Genomic DNA, 17322 nt, shown 5'->3' on the forward strand with positions numbered 1-17322 from the left:
TTATGTATGACTGCTGCCAGATAGCTGAAGGGACATTTGGGACAGGTACTGTCCTTCTCCTCCAGTTATCACAGAGCTCCCTAGAGTGGCCGTGACACTTACCTACCAGGTATCAGAGCTGTTTCCTTCCTTTCAGTGTTCATCCCCCAACCCCACTGAAATAAGCTCCTTGAAGGGCTTTGAGCCCCCAGCTTAGTCCCTGTGCAGGGCAGTAACATCCCGTATGTGGCAGAGAGCTGCAGTTTGAACAGCCCTGCTGGCCGCAGCCTGTATTCTGTTTGTTCCTCAAGAAGGACAACCTGTGAAGCGATAGTAGCCTCATTTTATGAGGAGGAGACTGGAGTTGAAAAAGGTTGATGAACTGACCTAATTCATACAGCTTGTTAATTAGTGGCCCCTCTACAAATAGTTGTGTGGTGGAATGGAATTGAACCTTTGGGTCCGGGAATGCATTTCTTCTTCCGTGCTGGAGTTCTGGGGAGACCAGTGCCATATCTTTGACTCTGTCCCTTTCCTTCCTGGGCCCTAGCCCAATAGCCCTGAAGACTATTATACATCTTTGGATAACGACCTAAAGATTGAAGTGATTGAGAAGCTCTTCGCCATGGACACAGAGGCCAAGGACCAATGCAGTACCCAGGTAGGTGGCTGTGGAGATCAGGGTAGGGTGTGTGCCTGCTGTCTGGTGGGCAACAAAGGCTCACATCCATTCTTGTAGCCTCATCCCTTTGTTGCAAAGAGCAGTGGAGATGCCTGGCCAAGGCCCAGGTCCCCTAAACAAGGTGAGGGTGCAGGCTAATGGAACCTGTGGTCACCCCCTCCTCCCACTGTCAAATCCAGTTCTTCCAGCATATCTATCTCCTACTTAGATAACTTTCTTAGTGCACATGAAAACCGAAATACCACTGCACCTTTCTTTAAACAGGCCCTACCTTTAACAAGCATAGCCAAATGCATAAAACATGTATAAACATAGGGGACAATCCCTTTACAAACACATTCATCTTGTGATTTAAAAAAATAATCATTTTATATGAAATGCATTTTAAAATAACATCTGTTTGACAATTTTTCATTTACATAAACTTTCCAGGAACACATTTATTACATAAGGCCAGGTTCTTGCAAAAACTATGTAAACAAGAATAAGGTGGGGGGGGGGTACGTGTTTTACAAAACCCCACGGAAAACCATTAATCCCCCATTTATCTTAGTCTTGAGTTCAACCAGATTTCTGCTTTACCATTTAGTTTGTATCTTGATCCTACTTGGCACAAATCCCAGCTACTCTGCAAAACGTTCCCTATTTTAGCTTTTCTATCACCCTCACTCCTCAGAACTCCTGTAGTATGTATCATGTGGCACTTAATCACAACTATCTGCTTCTGCTCCTTAAAGATTGCTTAGCATTGCAGTCATTAGTCAGCTGACACCCAGTGAGGGCGTCAGTCTCTGAAGGTAGAAACTGTTTTCCGCATCTGCTTATATTCCCTGTAGCGTCCATCATGGTACTGCCACGCTAAGGGATGATCTGAGTATCTGCTGGTTGGAACCAAAGTCCTTCTATCCCTGGGGTCTGGCTATTCCTCTGCAAGAGTCCACAGATGGACCTGGACACTCATTGCTTGCTTAGGCCCGTGCCAGCTTACAGGAGGGAGAAGAGGACAAAAAAAAGCCATAGTGTGCACCACAGGCCTAAGCATTGTAGGACAAGGACAACCACCACAGGCTGGAGTAGACAGGGCTGTCTCTGTGGAAGAGGGGCTGCCTTGGCTTCGAGAGAGAAGGCGGGCTCTGGCAGGTGGGATGGAGAGAGAAGAACATTTCTGAATGTGCAGGGTGAAGAGGGGGTAACCTCAGGAGAAGGCTGGTACATGATACAAGGTCATGTACATGACACAGCCAAGTCTGAGGTTTTCCTGATAGGCCCTAGGGAGCCAGTGGAGGTGTTTGCACAGCACTGTCAAATGGTACTTGAGATGAATGGCTCTGCAGGAGCCGAGCTGGGATAGTGTTTGTGACCTTGCCTCTTTGCCTGTGCTGTCTCCCCTCAGACGGATTTCAATGAGCTGGACTTGGAGACACTGGCACCCTATATTCCCATGGACGGGGAAGACTTCCAGCTAAGCCCCATCTGCCCCGAGGAGCGGCTCTTGGCGGAGAACCCACAGTCCACCCCCCAGCACTGCTTCAGTGCCATGACAAACATCTTCCAGCCACTGGCCCCTGTAGCCCCGCACAGTCCCTTCCTCCTGGACAAGTTTCAGCAGCAGCTGGAGAGCAGGAAGACGGAGCCCGAGCACCGGCCCATGTCCTCCATCTTCTTTGATGCCGGAAGCAAAGCATCCCTGCCACCATGCTGTGGCCAGGCCAGCACCCCCCTCTCTTCCATGGGGGGCAGATCCAATACCCAGTGGCCCCCAGATCCACCATTACATTTTGGGCCCACAAAGTGGGCCGTCGGGGATCAGCGCACAGAGTTCTTGGGAGCAGCACCGTTGGGGCCCCCTGTCTCCCCGCCCCATGTCTCCACATTCAAGACAAGGTAAGTGGCAGACACTCGGCTGCACCAGTAGGGCCGGAATGAGAAGCACCCACTAGTGAGGTAGCTGGACCCCCAGGGAGGCCCCTGCCCCTCTCCACAGCCATCTGATTCCCCATTTAGCCCTTCTCTGAGCTCAGACTTTGGGGAATCACCTCGAGCCATGTGAAGCCTAGTGTAGGACAGGTTTTTATCTGGGCTGGAGGAGACTGAGGGCAGGCAAAGAAGTGGCTTGTTGAGAGCCTTGTACCTCAGTGTCTCCCTTCGGACTACTACCAGAATGCCTTTCTTATCTGGGTTCATCATCTGAACCACAGAACACAGAAAACTGAGTGATGATTTTCCCTGGTGGAAAAAAGCAAAAAGATGTCCATGCCTCCCCCTTGCCCCTGGGTCCCACCACTGCAGCCTCCCCAAGCTGTGCCCAGGCTCCAGAAGTGCCTTCCCATCTCCCCAGCATGCTCATTTCACCAGCTGAGCGCTCACTGGGCTAAGCCACAGTGGTTGGTACATGACCTGCCACTCCCAGGGGCCAGTGGTACTTGACCTTTATAGAGCAGCCTAAGTAGTTTTCAGTGGGAGCAAAAGGCAGGGGAGAGACGGAGCAGAAGAAACCCTCCTAAGGACTACCACTGCCCAGCCAGGCAGCCACCACCCCCAGACCAGGAGGCTTGAGCCCTTCAGCATCTTACAGCGGAGGAAGGAGGCAGAGCTCGGGCTTGGCCTGCGGGTGCACAGCCTGCCTCTGAGACTGTCTTTTGGGTCTTTGAGTCATCCTAGGCATAAGCATTGGGCCTGGATAGGCCCCTAAGATGAGAAGGCACTGGGTGGCATGAGGCTTCAGACTCCCTCATAGCCTGCTCTCTTGGGCTTGGCAGGTCTGCAAAGGGTTTTGGGGCTCGAGGCCCAGACGTGCTGAGCCCGGCCATGGTAGCCCTCTCCAACAAGCTGAAGCTGAAGCGACAGCTGGAGTATGAAGAGCAAGCCTTCCAGGACCTGAGTGGGGTGAGGCATCCTGACTGGCCACAGGGGCCTGTCCCCAGACCTTGGGGAACCCAGGGCTGCTGAGAGGGGTGGGGATGTGGCCCTTCCAAGCCAGGGACAGCCCTGTTCCAGGTCCACCCAACCCACCCAGTCTGGGGACCTGGTTCTCTGGCCCTTTCCCCTTTCCATCTGCCCTCTTACTCCTAGGGGGACCCACCTGGTGGCCACACTTCACATTTGATGTGGAAACGGATGAAGAACCTCAGGGGTGGGAGCTGCCCTTTGATGCCGGACAAGCCACTGAGTGCAAATGTCCCCAATGGTGAGCAGCGGCCACAGGCCTAGGCCTCCTGGGGGTTCTGCTGGAAGGACTGGGGCTCAGGAGCCTATCCTGGTTCTTCCATTCACTCACCACAGACTGTACCTGCCTCTCTGAGCCTTGTTAGAATGGGGCGATATCCTCTGTCCCTCCCCCAGTCCCACACACCCAACTTTTCCATTTCCACTCTGACTTAGATGACGCCATCAGAGGGTCCTGAAGGCTGGCTGTAGTTCTAGTGATTCTGAGCACCTTTTATAAAGGAAAGGGATGCTAGGGCTTCCTGGCCTCTCCCCTCCCTCAGGCCAGTGCTACCGTCACCCTCTGACTTTGGTCTTTCAGGTAAGTTCACCCAAAATCCCGTGAGGGGCCTGGGCCATCCCCTGAGACATCTGCCGCTGCCACAGCCTCCATCTGCCGTCAGTCCCGGGGAGAGCAAGAGCAGGTTCCCCGCACAGTGCTACGCTACGCAGTACCAGGACTATGGCCTGTCGTCAGCCCACAAGGTGGCAGGTGGGTGTACTCAGGATCCAATGCTGGGGGAAGCCCACCTCTATTTTTTTTTTTTTTTCCAGCGTCTCCACAGTGCCAGGCACAGGGAAATGCTTGAAGTCACATGTCCAGGGCTCAGGTCTCCTTGGATTTAGGGAACCTCTTTACAAATTCCTTGTGACATCAGTGACCAGGCCCCCTAGGGGGTGGGTCTGAAAAACTCAGGCTAGAATACTGAAGGAAAGAATCCAGACCACTACTTGCTGCCCACCGAGGGCTGAACACTGGGTTGGCCACCCCTAGAACACTGTACCACTGTTGACTGACAGGAGCACTTTCAGAAGAGCAGGCAGCCACAGTGGTGAGGGCCTGTTGAAGAGAAAGTTCAGGGAGTTGGGAAGGGGTCTGGGCAGAGGCAGGGCATCTCTGGTCTATGCGGGGATGAGCTTGCTGCGTGAAGAAGGGAGTGCTCCTTCCCTGGGGTCCCTGGGGCTTCAGAGGGAATCCTGCCATGATCAGGTGCCATCCAGGGCTCTTTCCACCCTGAGAATCCTGGAGCCTTCCCACTTCCTCAGTTCTTCATGTGGATGTGTTTTTTTAAAGCCCCTTGGGCACACTGGGGTGTCACTCTCAGTTCAGGCAGGTGCTGAGAACATGCCGAAACTTGCTGCAGGGAGAACAGCCTGGAAAGATCTGGTAGGCCCACCCCACTGGAATTGGTTCAACTGCAGGCACCGATGCCTGCCTTCAACCCTGGGCCACCTTCGTCCTGATGATAGTATCTTGTGAAACAGATGTCTTCATGAGGTTTCTGTTTGGCATGAAAATAATTCGTGGTTGGCCGGGCGCGGTGGCTCAAGCCTGTAATCCCAGCACTTTGGGAGGCCGAGACGGGCGGATCATGAGGTCAGGGGATCGAGACCATCCTGGCTATCACGGTGAAACCCCGTCTCTACTAAAAAAAATACAAAAACTAGCTGGGCGAGGTGGCGGGCGCCTGTAGTCCCAGCTACTCGGGAGGCTGAGGCAGGAGAATGGCTTAAACCCAGGAGGCGGAGCTTGCAGTGAGCTGAGATCCGGCCACTGCACTCCAGTCTGGGCGACAGAGTGAGACTCCGCCTCAAAAAAAAAAAAAATAATAATTCGTGGTTTACAGAAAAACATACCAGGCCCCTGTCCTAAAAGGCAATTTCCTCAGCAGTAGAGTTTGAGGAAAGTGATAGTTCTGTGCTTCAGAGTCCAGGCTGTAGAACCGCCAGACAGCCCTGGCTTAAATTCTGGCTCTGCTGTTGAGTTCAGTGACTAGTATACATTTATGTGCAGTAAGAGGTAGCCAGCATTATTCTTCTTGTTATGAAGCCCACAAGTTACCTTGAATATTGAAATCAAGGGGAAATCATATTCTTTTCAAAAGAGTTGAATCATATCAAAAGAATTGAATCATATTAAGCTCTTTTCTGACCATGAGTAAGAGGAGAAGTTAGCAAGGGATGGTGAGCAGGTATCCATTGGTACGGTCCACAGGAACAGTCAAGTTCGGGAGGCAGGCATGGACCCCAGCAAGGACCTGGGCTAGGAAGTGCAGGAGGGAATGGCCACTGGCACGAGGCTCTGCAGATAGGGCAAGGGAAGGAAGGTGGGCATCTCACATCGGAGGGGCAGAACGCAGGGCTTCCAGGCTCTCTGCTGCCACCCAAGCCTTTCCTCCCTGGGATGGGGCCTGTGTGCGTGCTGGGAATGTCCCCTCTGCCACTCACTGGTCTGCCTCCTCAGCAGAATAGCACAGAGGCAAGAAGATAGACTGCTGAGGGTGGTGACTGGAAACTGGATTTTCAGATCCTTGACTCGAGGCAGTCTGTGTGTGCGTGTGTATGTATGTGTGTGTTCTGCATGTTCTGTGTATGTGAGCATAGATGCCAGGTGGTTCAGAACTCCCTCTCAGCCTTTCCTCCCTGCTGCCAGCAGGCATGGGGTCAGCAACCCCAGGCTTTTGTTGAAGCCTCCACCTCCCTGTGCTGCAGCCCGCACCTCGCGCTGTCCTCTTTCTTGGGTCTCAGCACCCCCACCTGAGGCAATGGGTCTGGAGGCAGACACGTTCCCTGGGCATGCAGCAGACCATGGGGGAGACACCACTGAAGGAGCAGAGTGAAATTAGGGCTGCCCTATTGGTACCCCCCAGTCACAAAGGAGTAGACACTTTTCCAGATGTTTGATTTAGGCCTTTAAGTTATGGTACCAACCCTTCTTTCAGGCATGGCAAGCCGGCTGCTCGGGCCCTCCTTTGAGTCCTGTCTGCTGCCTGAACTGACCAGATATGACTGTGAGGTGAACGTGCCCGTGCTGGGAAGCTCCACGCTCCTGCAAGGAGGGGACCTCCTCAGAGCCCTGGACCAGGCCACCTGAGCCAGGCCTTCCACCTGGGCAGCACCTCTGCCGATGCCGTCCCACCAGCTTCACTCTCTCCATCTGTTTTTGTAACTAGGTATTTCTAACACCAGCACACTATTTACAAGATGGACTTACCTGGCAGACTTGCCCAGGTCACCACGCAGTGGCCTTTTTCTGAGATGCTCACTTTATTATCCCTATTTTTAAAGTACACAATGGTTTTACCTGTTCTGAAATGTTCTTAAATTTTGTAAGATTTTTTTTTCCTCCCCACCTTCAATTACTTCTAATTTATATTATCTATAGGTTTCTCTCCCTTTCTCTCCTTCTCACACACAACTGTCCACACTAACAAGTTTGGTGCATGTCTGTTCTCCTGTAGGGAGAGTGTTAGCTTCATTTTACTAAAAAGATTCCTCGTTACTGTTGTTGCCAAAGAGAAACAAAAATGATGTTGCTTTCCAAGCTTGGTTTGTGGCTTCTCCCTCGCATAGCCCTTCTCCTTTCTTTTTTAAAACTAATCACCATATTGTAAATTTCAGGTTTTTTTGGTTTAAGCTGACTCTGCTCTAATTTTGGAAAAAAAGAAATGTGAAGGGTCAACTCCAACGTATGTGGTTATCTGTGAAAGTTGCACAACGTGGCTTTTCCTAAACTGGTGTTTTTCCCCCGCATTCGGTGGATTTTTTATTATTATTCAAAAACATAACTGAGTTTTTTTAAAAGAGAAAATTTATATCTGGGTTAAGTGTTTATCATATATATGGGTACTTTGTAATATCTAAAACCTTAGAAACGGAAATGGAATCCTGCTCACAAAATCACTTTAAGATCTTTTCGAAGCTGTTAATTTTTCTTGGTGTTGTAGACACTGCAGACTTGTCCAGTGCTCCCATGGCCTGTATGGACACTGTGGAAGGCCTCCCTCTGTCGGCTTTTTGCCATCTGTGATATGCCATAGGTGTGACAATCCGAGCAGTGGAGTCATTCAGTGGGAGCACTGCGCGCTATCCCCTCATGTTCTCTATGTACTATGTATGTATGTATTATTATTGTTGCTGCCAAGAGGGTCTGATGGCACGTTGTGGGGTCGGGGGGTGGGGCAGGGAAGTGCTCTAACTTTTCTTAAGGTTTTGTTGCTAGCCCTTCAAGTGCACTGAGCTATGTGACTCGGATGGTCTTTCACACGGCACATTTAGACATTTCCAGAACTACCATGAGAATGGTTTAGATGGGAATTCATGCAAATGAGGGGTCAGAAATGGTATAGTGACCCGGTCCACGTCCTCCAAGCTCACGACCTTGGAGCCCCGTGGAGCTGGACTGAGGAGGAGGCTGCACAGCGGAAGAGCAGCTGGTCCAGACCAGCCTTGCAGCTCCCCTGAGCTGATGGTCCTGCAAGGCCTCCAGGGATGGCCCCTGGCTGCAGGCCCTGGCTGAGGTCTCTGGGTCGGGCAGTGACAGGTATAGGTAGGAAGCACTGAAAATAGTGTTCCCAGAGCACTTTGCAACTCCCTGGGTAAGAGGGACGACACCTCTGGTTTTTCAATACCAATTACATGGAACTTTTCTGTAATGGGTACAACGAAGAAGTTTCTGAAAACACACACAAAGCACATTAGGCCAACTATTTAGTAAGCCCAGATGGACTTATTGCCAGAAACAAAAAGTAGCTTTCAAAAGAAATTTAAGTTAAATGAGAAATTCCTTAGTCATGGTGTTGTCTAAATCATATTTTAGCTGCACAGCGTTACCCCACGCAGGGTGGCAGAACTTGAAGGGTTACTGACATGTAAATGCTGGTATTTGATTTCCTGTGTGTGTTGCCCTGGCATTAAGGGCATTTTACCCTTGCAGTTTTACTAAAACACTGAAAAATATTCCAAGCTTCATATTAACCCTACCTGTCAATGTAACGATTTTATGAACATTATTATATTGTCGAATTCCTACTGACAACATTATAACTGTATGGGAGCTTAACTTTATAAGGAAATGTATTTTGACACTGGTATCTTATTAAAAGTATTCTGATCCTACCACTGCTGGTGGCTCTTATTTCCTGTGGATTTATCATGGGCTATGCCAATGTCAAGTGAAATATTTATTAAGTAGTTTATAGACACTGAACATTAGCACAGACCTTTATGAGACTACTGAAGTGAGCTGATAAGACTGGTGAAGGAAAGACTGTTGTTAAATACTCGGCAGTTGACTAAGTCTGAAAATTCATATTGTATCTTCCTTATTTCTGCAAGTATTTTTCTATCTATCTGCCTCAGAGCCATTTTTTGTATCCTATGGGGAACCAAAGGAAAGAAGTCACGGTCTCTGCTTTCAGAAAATTACATGAAGTCGTCTGAGAGCCATGCTGCTCTGTATATTCACATCCCGCACTTTGGGATGGAGGTCCTGAAGGGAAAGGGGCAGCCTGGGCATTAGTACTTCAATTTGGAGGTGGCTGGGCTTGAGTAGGGTCTTCTCAGGTAGACTGTGGTTGGGAAGAGCAGAGATCCCTTCTTCGGCCAGAGACAGAGCACAGTGAAAGCCCAGAACTGGACATGAGCATGATGTGTTCCCCAATTCAGATTTCACTTTTCCAAATCATGACCTGCTTGTGAGCAGGCCATTGTCTCCATGGAGAGATGGGGGCAAGGGGAGAGCTGTGCAGCAGCCTGCACTCTCACTGTCCACCCTAGAACCAGCCATTCCAACAGCATGTACTTTGCCTACGCATTTGGTCCATATAGTAGAGTCTCATATGTTAGCTTGTTAGCTCACTGGATCCTAGGTCTAGGCAATGCCATGAGCGCCCATTCTACAGCTGAAACTGAGGATCTTATTAGATGACTTAGCAAATCACAGCTTGTTGATGGGAGAAACAAAACTTAAACCCCTTCCTGGCCAGTGCGTCTCTCCTCTCACACCTCAGACTGATGGCTGGGAGGTTGGTTTTATGACAGGACCCTGTTCTCATTTCTAAACAGAAAACTCATGTCTTTATTACTTTAGCCTTTAGACTTCCTTCTGGTTCTTTTGCTTACTCTTCTCTTCCAAAACTTGGGGCCTGGACCTTCAGATTGGAGTTTCTGGGCTCTGTCAGGTTCCTACCCACCTTTGCTTGCCATCTTGGACTTCCTGAAAACATCATCTGCTCTTTTCTGAAGGTTTTCTGTGAATGACACGTCTCAGCCCATCCTTCAGGAGCACAGTTGCCTCTGAGCACTGGCAAATTCAGTATTCAGGCCTGGAAAGGTGCTATCCCAGCCCCCTAATAACTGCAGGGTCCCATGGGGTCCACAGTGCTGTCCTTGGGCCATGATTGTACCCTCCTGCCCCTGGGGGTGCTGGGCAGCTCAAAGCTCCTCTTGCTTCCAAGTCCAGCCAGCAAGCCAGAGAGGAGTACAACGAAGCCATTGTTCCTGATGGGTCAGAGGAGCTCAGCCTCCAAGCACAAGACACAAGACCCACACAAGCCATCACTGCTTCACGTTTTGCCTCAAGCAATCCAGTGAAGACTGACTTAAATGCTCCTGATTTTATATTTTCAAAACGTAGGTGACTCAGGAGTAGGTACATGCCTGTGTGGCCAGATGTGCAAAGACCAAGGCAGGGGCCTGCACAGAATTAGCAATTGTTCAGCCACTGGGGGTCCTATTGACGCTAGACACGTTCCCCTCCAGGCAAGCAAACCCTGGTGGCTGCGACAGCATCTCAGCACTTGTCTTGGTTGGCAGGCTTATGGATAAGAAATCTCTCTGGGAGAGGGACTCTGACCCAAGGCTGGAACATCAGAAGGCCCTACCTGGGAGAGAAGGGCCAACGCTGCCCCTTCTGATCATACAGGGCAAAACTGATCCCACTCCGCAGCATGGGCTTGGAATGCCCATTTTCAGCTGGGGATGGAGAGTGAATGAACTGTGTTTTTTTCTGGAGATAAAGGAAATGCAGATTCATTTCTTTTACACCATGCAAGATTCAACCACTTAACATCCTTCCTCTCCAAGATCCCGCACAAAAGACTCTCTGCTGTTTTGTGAAAAAGAACTTTTACCAGGAGGCCTGTAGAAGAACGGTCAGGTTAACCTGGCTCTTCCTTTCTTGAGGCAGTGGCCCAGGGTAAGACAGCACAGGATGTGTTATCTCAGATGGACTCGGGATGCTGAGAGGAGCTGAGAAACAATGTCATTCAACCCCATCACTTTTTTTCTACCTCCTCATTTTAGAGATGAGGAAACTGAGGCCCAGGAAAACAAAGCAACTTGCCTGCAGTCACACAGGAGTTAGTGGCAGGGCGGGGACCAGAGCCTAGGCCAGCATAATGGGAATTGGGGCTGAACTCACGTAAGTGAAAGGGCAGTGTTCTCTGCCCCAGAGGTCACTGCTCACTGTCTCAGCCAGCACTGGGCCTCCCACATGGCCCTTCCCACTTCTTCCTTCCAGTCTCCTGCTCCTCACTTCCCTCCAGCACTCTCAGTTCTTCCAAAAACGATCCTGTCACCCCCGTTTCTTCCAAACATTCCTTTGAGCTCAGCGACCCCTGTGCGAACTGCTCGGCCTCTCTGTGACCTCAATGAAGTCTAAATTAATTCTTTCACTACCGGACTGAACTTTCCTTGGCCCCCCAGGACCCAGGAGAAAAGGATTTTGAAGTACTTCCCCAGGCCCACCTAATATACACAGTGTTTAAAAATGATACTTATTCAGCACTCATGATCCTTCTTTCTAGAAGCTTCCCAGCTAGTAGGTGAAACCAAAGCCCGCCTGGATGACTGAGACCCTGTCTGAGATGGTGTGTGATGATGGAGGCCCATGGCCCAGTTTTCCCAGCCAGTCCCAGCGTTAGATCACGTGCTTCCGCATCCCCGCGGGTGCAGTTGTACTTGGGCCAAGGGCCCCATCGTGGGTTCAGAAAGCATGATAACTATTGATGCAAATGAACCCTTGGTGGTTTTAGGGTAGACCAGCACCTGCAAGTGTCCAGAGGAGGCCAGCAGAGATCGGCCTGGGTCTTAAGAGTGGAGAAACTCCCACCCGAGCTGGGATGGAAGAGGATTAGACAGGCAGGGGGAAAAGAGGTCATTCCAGGAGAAGTGGACCAGGGAGACAAAGGTCTGAGGCCAGAATGAGCAGGACATGCAAGAGGCCCTGGGGAGCAGGTAGGATGGGGGCTGGGAAAGGAGGGGGCGCCCGGGCAGCCTGGCAACTCAACAACACAGGCCTAGAGTCAGACAGACCTAGGTTCAAATCCCAGCCCTGCTGCTTCCTGCTGTGTAACCTCAAGGAAGTCCCTTAAACATCTGATAGCCTAAATCTGCTGTTCCGTGGAATGGTAGTGACAGCAGTCCCTACCTCATAGGGTTTAAAGCTGGAGATACAAATTTGGGAATGCGCAGTAAGTAAATTGTACTGAACTCCATGAGATGGGATGAAATATGCCTATGAGATAAGAGTGCAGTCAAAGAAGAACAGAGGTCCGGAGACAGAACGTAGGCCACTGGTAGAAGCCAGACTGAGTGGGAGCAGCCAAGGAGCAGGAAGAAATCCAGGGGTATAGTATCCCAAAAGACAAGTGACAAGGGTGCTGTGGGAAGGAGGGCATAGTGAACTGGGTTACACACACGCTAGACTAAAAGGGAAGGGAAGGGGAAAAAATGGACTCAGACTTGCCAACATGGAGCTCACCATCAACCTTAATAAGAGCAGTTTTGGTGGGAAGCTAAGGACAGCAGATTGGAGTGGACTGAGGAATGAGCTGGCTGGAGTGGGGAGATAGAGACCGTAGCAATATACAACTCCTTTGGGAAGGTTCCCTGTGCAGGAAAGCAGGGAAATGGAGTGAAGCAAGAAGATGACATGGGTCAGGGGAGTGTGTGAGAGTGTGTCTGTGGTTTCATATTTAATCAACTTTTATCTTAGAATAGTTTTAGGTTTACAGAAAGCCTGTGAGACTATTATAAGAGTTCCCTGCACTCAGTGTCCTCTGTTATTTTATTTTATTTTTATTTTAGAATAGAGACGGGGTTTCCCTATGTTGCCCAGGATGGTCTCAAACTCCTGGGCTCAAGTGATCTTCCTGCCTCGGCCTCCCCAAGTGGTAGGAATATAGGCGTGAGCCACCGTGCCTGGCCTTCTCTATTGTTAACATTACTATGGTGCATATGTCACAATTAATGGAACAGTATTGGTACTTTATTATCTAAAGCCTGTACTTTATTCCGGTTTTTAGTTTCACTTACTATCTTTCTTTTTCTGTTCTAGGGTCCTATTCAGAATACCACATTACATTTACTTGTCACGTCTCCTTAGGCTTCTCTTAGGTTTTCCCTGCTTTTGATGGCCTTGACAATTTTGAGGAGTGCTAGTTAAGTATCTTGTAGAACATCCTTCCATTTGGATTTGTCTAGTGTTTTTCTGGTTGGACAGAGGTTGTGGGTTTTGGAAAGGAAGACCACAGAGGTACAGTGCCATTATCACCTCCTCACATCACAGCAAAGGTACATTCCGCCATCATGACTCATCACCTTGATCACCTGGCTGAGGTGTTTGTCAGGTTTCTCCACTGTAAAGTTACTGGTTTTAGGAGGCCAGGAGGGACATTATTTTTGAAGATGTGCTACATTAGGAAATGTATATATGGTGATGGCAGAAAGAGAAGTTGATGAAGACAGGAAAGAGAGGGGATAACTGCAGAAGGAAAATGATTGAAAAGGTGGGATGGGCACAGATGGAATCCACTGCACCATCCAGGGGGCTGGCTTCAGACAGAAGCATGGACAGCTCATCGTTTTAAAAGGGGGAAGGCAGAGAAGGGAGTAAAGCCTTAGTCCATCAGGTGGAATTGATGGTGGGAGGATAATGAGCAATCTCTAGTCTGATCGCTATTTCCTCAGTGATATATGAGGCTGTCAGAGGTTTGAAGAGATACAAGTATGAAATAGTCACTAGAAAGTCAGACTGATCGATGATCCGTATCAGAAGCTCAGGTGAGATTTATGGTCATGAACTGGCCTGCAGCACAGTTACATTTTCTTCTAACCACACTGTTCTACTCTAATGTAGGCTGAATGGGTGGGTAGTTGAGTTTACCAGGTTGTGGTTCAGCCAGGAGGGTATGTTTAAGGGAGTGAGGAAAGTTTCCAGAAGAGTGACTATTATGATGGATCACTAAGTTGTGTGAGAAGGAAAGAAAACAATGAATAGGTTCATGATCAATGAAAAAAATGGCAGGCTCAGTGAATTGGAGGTCTTAGTGAGGTCACAGTGGTCACTGTGATATGTTAGAGAAAGGAACCATGTGGATGGGGCGTAGTTGTCAGAGGAGAGGAAACTTACAATTGAGATCTCACATACATAGGACCCGGCAATGACCACTTCTAGGTATTTTAAAGAAGTCAAGATTTTAAGTCCACACAAAATCTGCACACAAATGTTCATCCTCACCAAGAACTGCCAACACCCAAATGTCCTTCAGCTGGGGTAGATTTTTTTTAAAAAACTGTAATATATCTACACAACAGACTACTACTCAGAAATAAAAGTTAACACGCTTGATTCAAACAACAGTGTGGATGAATCTCAAAGGTATTATTCTGTTGAACAAAAAAGGCCAGTACCAAAAGGGCACGTTCTATATAATTCCATATATATGGCATTCTAGAAAAGGCAAAAATGCAGGAACAGAGAACAGCTCATTGCTTGCCAGAAGGCAGGGGTGAGGAGAGATGAGGGCGTTCTCTGGAGTATCGGAACTGTTGCATGTACTGTCTGTGGTGGTGGCTGTGAGAATCCATGCATATCTAAAAAACCATAGCCCTGTACATCAGAAAAAGAATTTTACGTATGTAAACTTAAAACATTTTTTAAATAAAAGCAAATGTTGAGATCTCAGAGGTGGCTGAAATCAAATGAAGGCAAGAGTCTGAGGAAGTTGGGGAGCCAGGATGTCGTCAGAGTGCTCCAGGTAGGTGTCAGCGCCAGTGAGAGTAAAGGTGGACGGAGAAAGCAGCTGGGGACTGAAGTCACTGGGGGAAGAAACAAGAGTCTGAGGACTGAGGGGGAGGAATGAGTAACTCCTCCACGTCTGGCCCTGCCTGACACCTGCCTGTAGGCAACAGAAACCAGCCTCAACCTGAGTGGTTGTAGGGAGCAGGGACCTTGAGGACAGGCAGGCTTCAGTGAAAGAAGGTGAAGGCCCCTTCAGAGGAGGGGAGGCTCTAGGAGACAAGAGTTCCCGAGAGTGCAGTGGAAGGGTCTGGAGGGTGAGGAGGGGTGGAGGAGGGGTGAAGGAGGGGTGAAAGAGGAGCTGATGTGCAGAACTCTCCCAGAACAAGGGCCATGTGGTGACTGATGACCTGGAAGGCTTGGTCTGCAGTGGTGACTGAGGCAGACAATTAGGAGGGATAGCATGTTGCCCAGAGGTCTCTCAGAGGTTCGAGCAAGCAGGCCAGTGGGGGGAGGGGGCTGACCTCTTCTGCAGCTGGAAGGAAGATCCAGCATGCTCCCCACGCATGAGCAGAGCTTTCGAAATGGCCCTCCTCTTGTCCTGCAGCGCCTAGGGACCAACATACATGCACACTCACGGAACGCAAAGTGGGTTTGTGTTTGTTCATTGATTTCCAACAACAGGTATCAGGGTGGCCAGGGGACAGCTCCCTCCCTCTCTGTCCTGATCTTGGCTTTAGACTATGTGGGTGGGCCCAGCACTTGTAGGAACAAAAAAAAAGAAAACAGCTGCAGTTAGAGAAGACCCATTTGGCCTAAAACAAAGAACGTTTTCCCCATCCTCATTAGCCTGGTTGAGGCGAGGGCAGCTGAGCATGAACACTGACATCATTTTGGGGGCCTCACTAAAGGCCAAGGCAGTGCTCTAAGACTCAAGTCTGGATGGGAAAGATGACTCAGACCGGGGTGGGTTGGCCTGCACGGGTTTGTGAGATCCTGGGTATGTGTGACCCGGTCTCTGCTCAAGGTTCCGGGAGCCAGCTGTGGGTGGCATCTGCAGCTCTCCAGGGGTGGGGATGGGGAGGATATGACTGATAGATCTTTAACTTTCTGGGTCCAATAATGACTCACATGGGTGAAAGATGAAATTCCAGGCATCAAAACAGGATAGCAAAAGGCATCTTCTAAACAGGAGGAGGTGGACGGGGTCTTCTGGGTATTCCTCAAGTCACTCCAGGTGGACCCATCCCCTCGCATAAATCTGCTCCTTTTATTTCTACAAGCAGAGGTGGGGGTGGACTGGTAGCAGTACTCACAGTCAGAAAGTAGAGACGGTCACAGTGACTTTATTAGGCTGAGCTTGACCAGAGTATCTCATTCATTCATCACAACAGTCCTGTGAGCTCATAGTATCACAATTATTGCCATTTGGAGATGAAGAAACCAAGACAGAGAGAAATGCTTTGCCTAGGAAGTGCCTTTGGTATGCAGTATGGGAATTTCTGAAAAATATCTTATTAATAAATGAGTACTAACCTATAAAGTAATCATAGTCATAATGTGACCCTAAAATGCATTAATAGAAGAACAATACTGAGAAAAAAGGAACGGGTAATCCTGCAATACTATGGGCTAGGAAGCCACCCTGATATATTATATCCCTCTCTGGGCACCAGGTTTTAATAAACAGGAATGTATTCAAAGAAGGATGACTAAAATGGTGAGGAGACTCTCAACTATGTTACAAACACTGACTAGAAAAGCTGAGGAAGTTTGTACTGGAGAAAATAAGGTTTGGGGGAGCTCAAAAGCCCACCTGCAAATATCTGGAGAAGCAGAAGGTGTAGAACTTTTCTGGGTGGCTCCACAGGATAGGATCAGGCCTATAGGTGCAGGAAAACAGAGTCCAGCTGAATGCAAATACACTCGGAAACAAACCTCACCCTTTCCCTAATGTTTCAGTGTTTACGTGCTCGGAATAACAGAGAAATCTCTTTACTCTGATCACCAGAGAAAACTATTTAGAACATTATGGGCTAAGAATAACAGGAAAAGGTAAAGAAAAACTAGGATTGCAAAACTTCACTCACGTCTCTGTGTAGATAAAGCCTGGTCGTGAAAGACAGACGGCCTGTATGCAACCCAGGATGACCGGAGGGGAACTGGCACTGTTCCTTAACTGTGAGCCGAAAAAATGGTGCAAATTATGGTGAATTTAGATTTTAAAATGTGTTTCTTCCTTAATAGAGATTTAGACTGCATGGCCTTCATGGACTACTGTTTCTCTTTGGGAGGTACTGTGGCATTGCATCTGAAGTTAGGAAGAAAGCAAAAAAAAACCCACCAAGTCAGAATTCCCCTCGAAAACCCCTAAGGAAGGTGTGACCACGCTGAAAACCAACACCCCACTTCTCCAGCACAGTCAGCTTTTCCTCCAGTGTCAGAACAACTGTGGTTTCTTTGGATGAGCACCAGATGAAATAGTTGGCTCATATCTAGAGATCACCTTGTAAAGAAAACACATCTTTAAACACAGCTATACTCAGCACAGCAAGATGCTCACATCTCCAGAGGGATGTGGTGACTGAGATTCCCTAAAGAAACGGAGGATCCACAACTCCTTTCTCAGGGGCATATGGTCATTTCCTGGAAT

The 17322-nt window shown here is 48.9% G+C and overlaps 1 protein-coding gene and 1 long non-coding RNA gene across 2 annotated transcripts in view; one reads left to right on the forward strand and one right to left on the reverse strand.

The window, feature by feature from the left end:
• Window positions 1-8764, forward strand: part of EPAS1 (endothelial PAS domain protein 1) — an 89847-nt gene extending 81083 nt beyond the window's left edge. The window contains exons 11-16 of the mRNA XM_023223840.2: window positions 530-640; window positions 2055-2545; window positions 3421-3547; window positions 3734-3848; window positions 4188-4358; window positions 6589-8764. Coding sequence (XP_023079608.1) covers window positions 530-640; window positions 2055-2545; window positions 3421-3547; window positions 3734-3848; window positions 4188-4358; window positions 6589-6740 — 1167 coding nt within the window. The 3' untranslated portion in view covers window positions 6741-8764. The remainder of the gene's footprint in view (window positions 1-529; window positions 641-2054; window positions 2546-3420; window positions 3548-3733; window positions 3849-4187; window positions 4359-6588) is intronic.
• Window positions 8765-14349: 5585 nt separating this feature from the next.
• LOC111550420 lies at window positions 14350-15950 on the reverse strand. Its single transcript, XR_002734027.1, has 3 exons — window positions 15801-15950; window positions 15194-15430; window positions 14350-14540 (listed from the first exon to the last, which is right to left on the reverse strand). It is a non-coding gene; the product is annotated as an uncharacterized LOC111550420 (long non-coding RNA).
• Window positions 15951-17322: the final 1372 nt, after the last annotated feature.

The sequence above is a fragment of the Piliocolobus tephrosceles genome, chromosome 15 (assembly GCF_002776525.5).
Source record: "Piliocolobus tephrosceles isolate RC106 chromosome 15, ASM277652v3, whole genome shotgun sequence".
NCBI lineage: Eukaryota > Metazoa > Chordata > Mammalia > Primates > Cercopithecidae > Piliocolobus > Piliocolobus tephrosceles.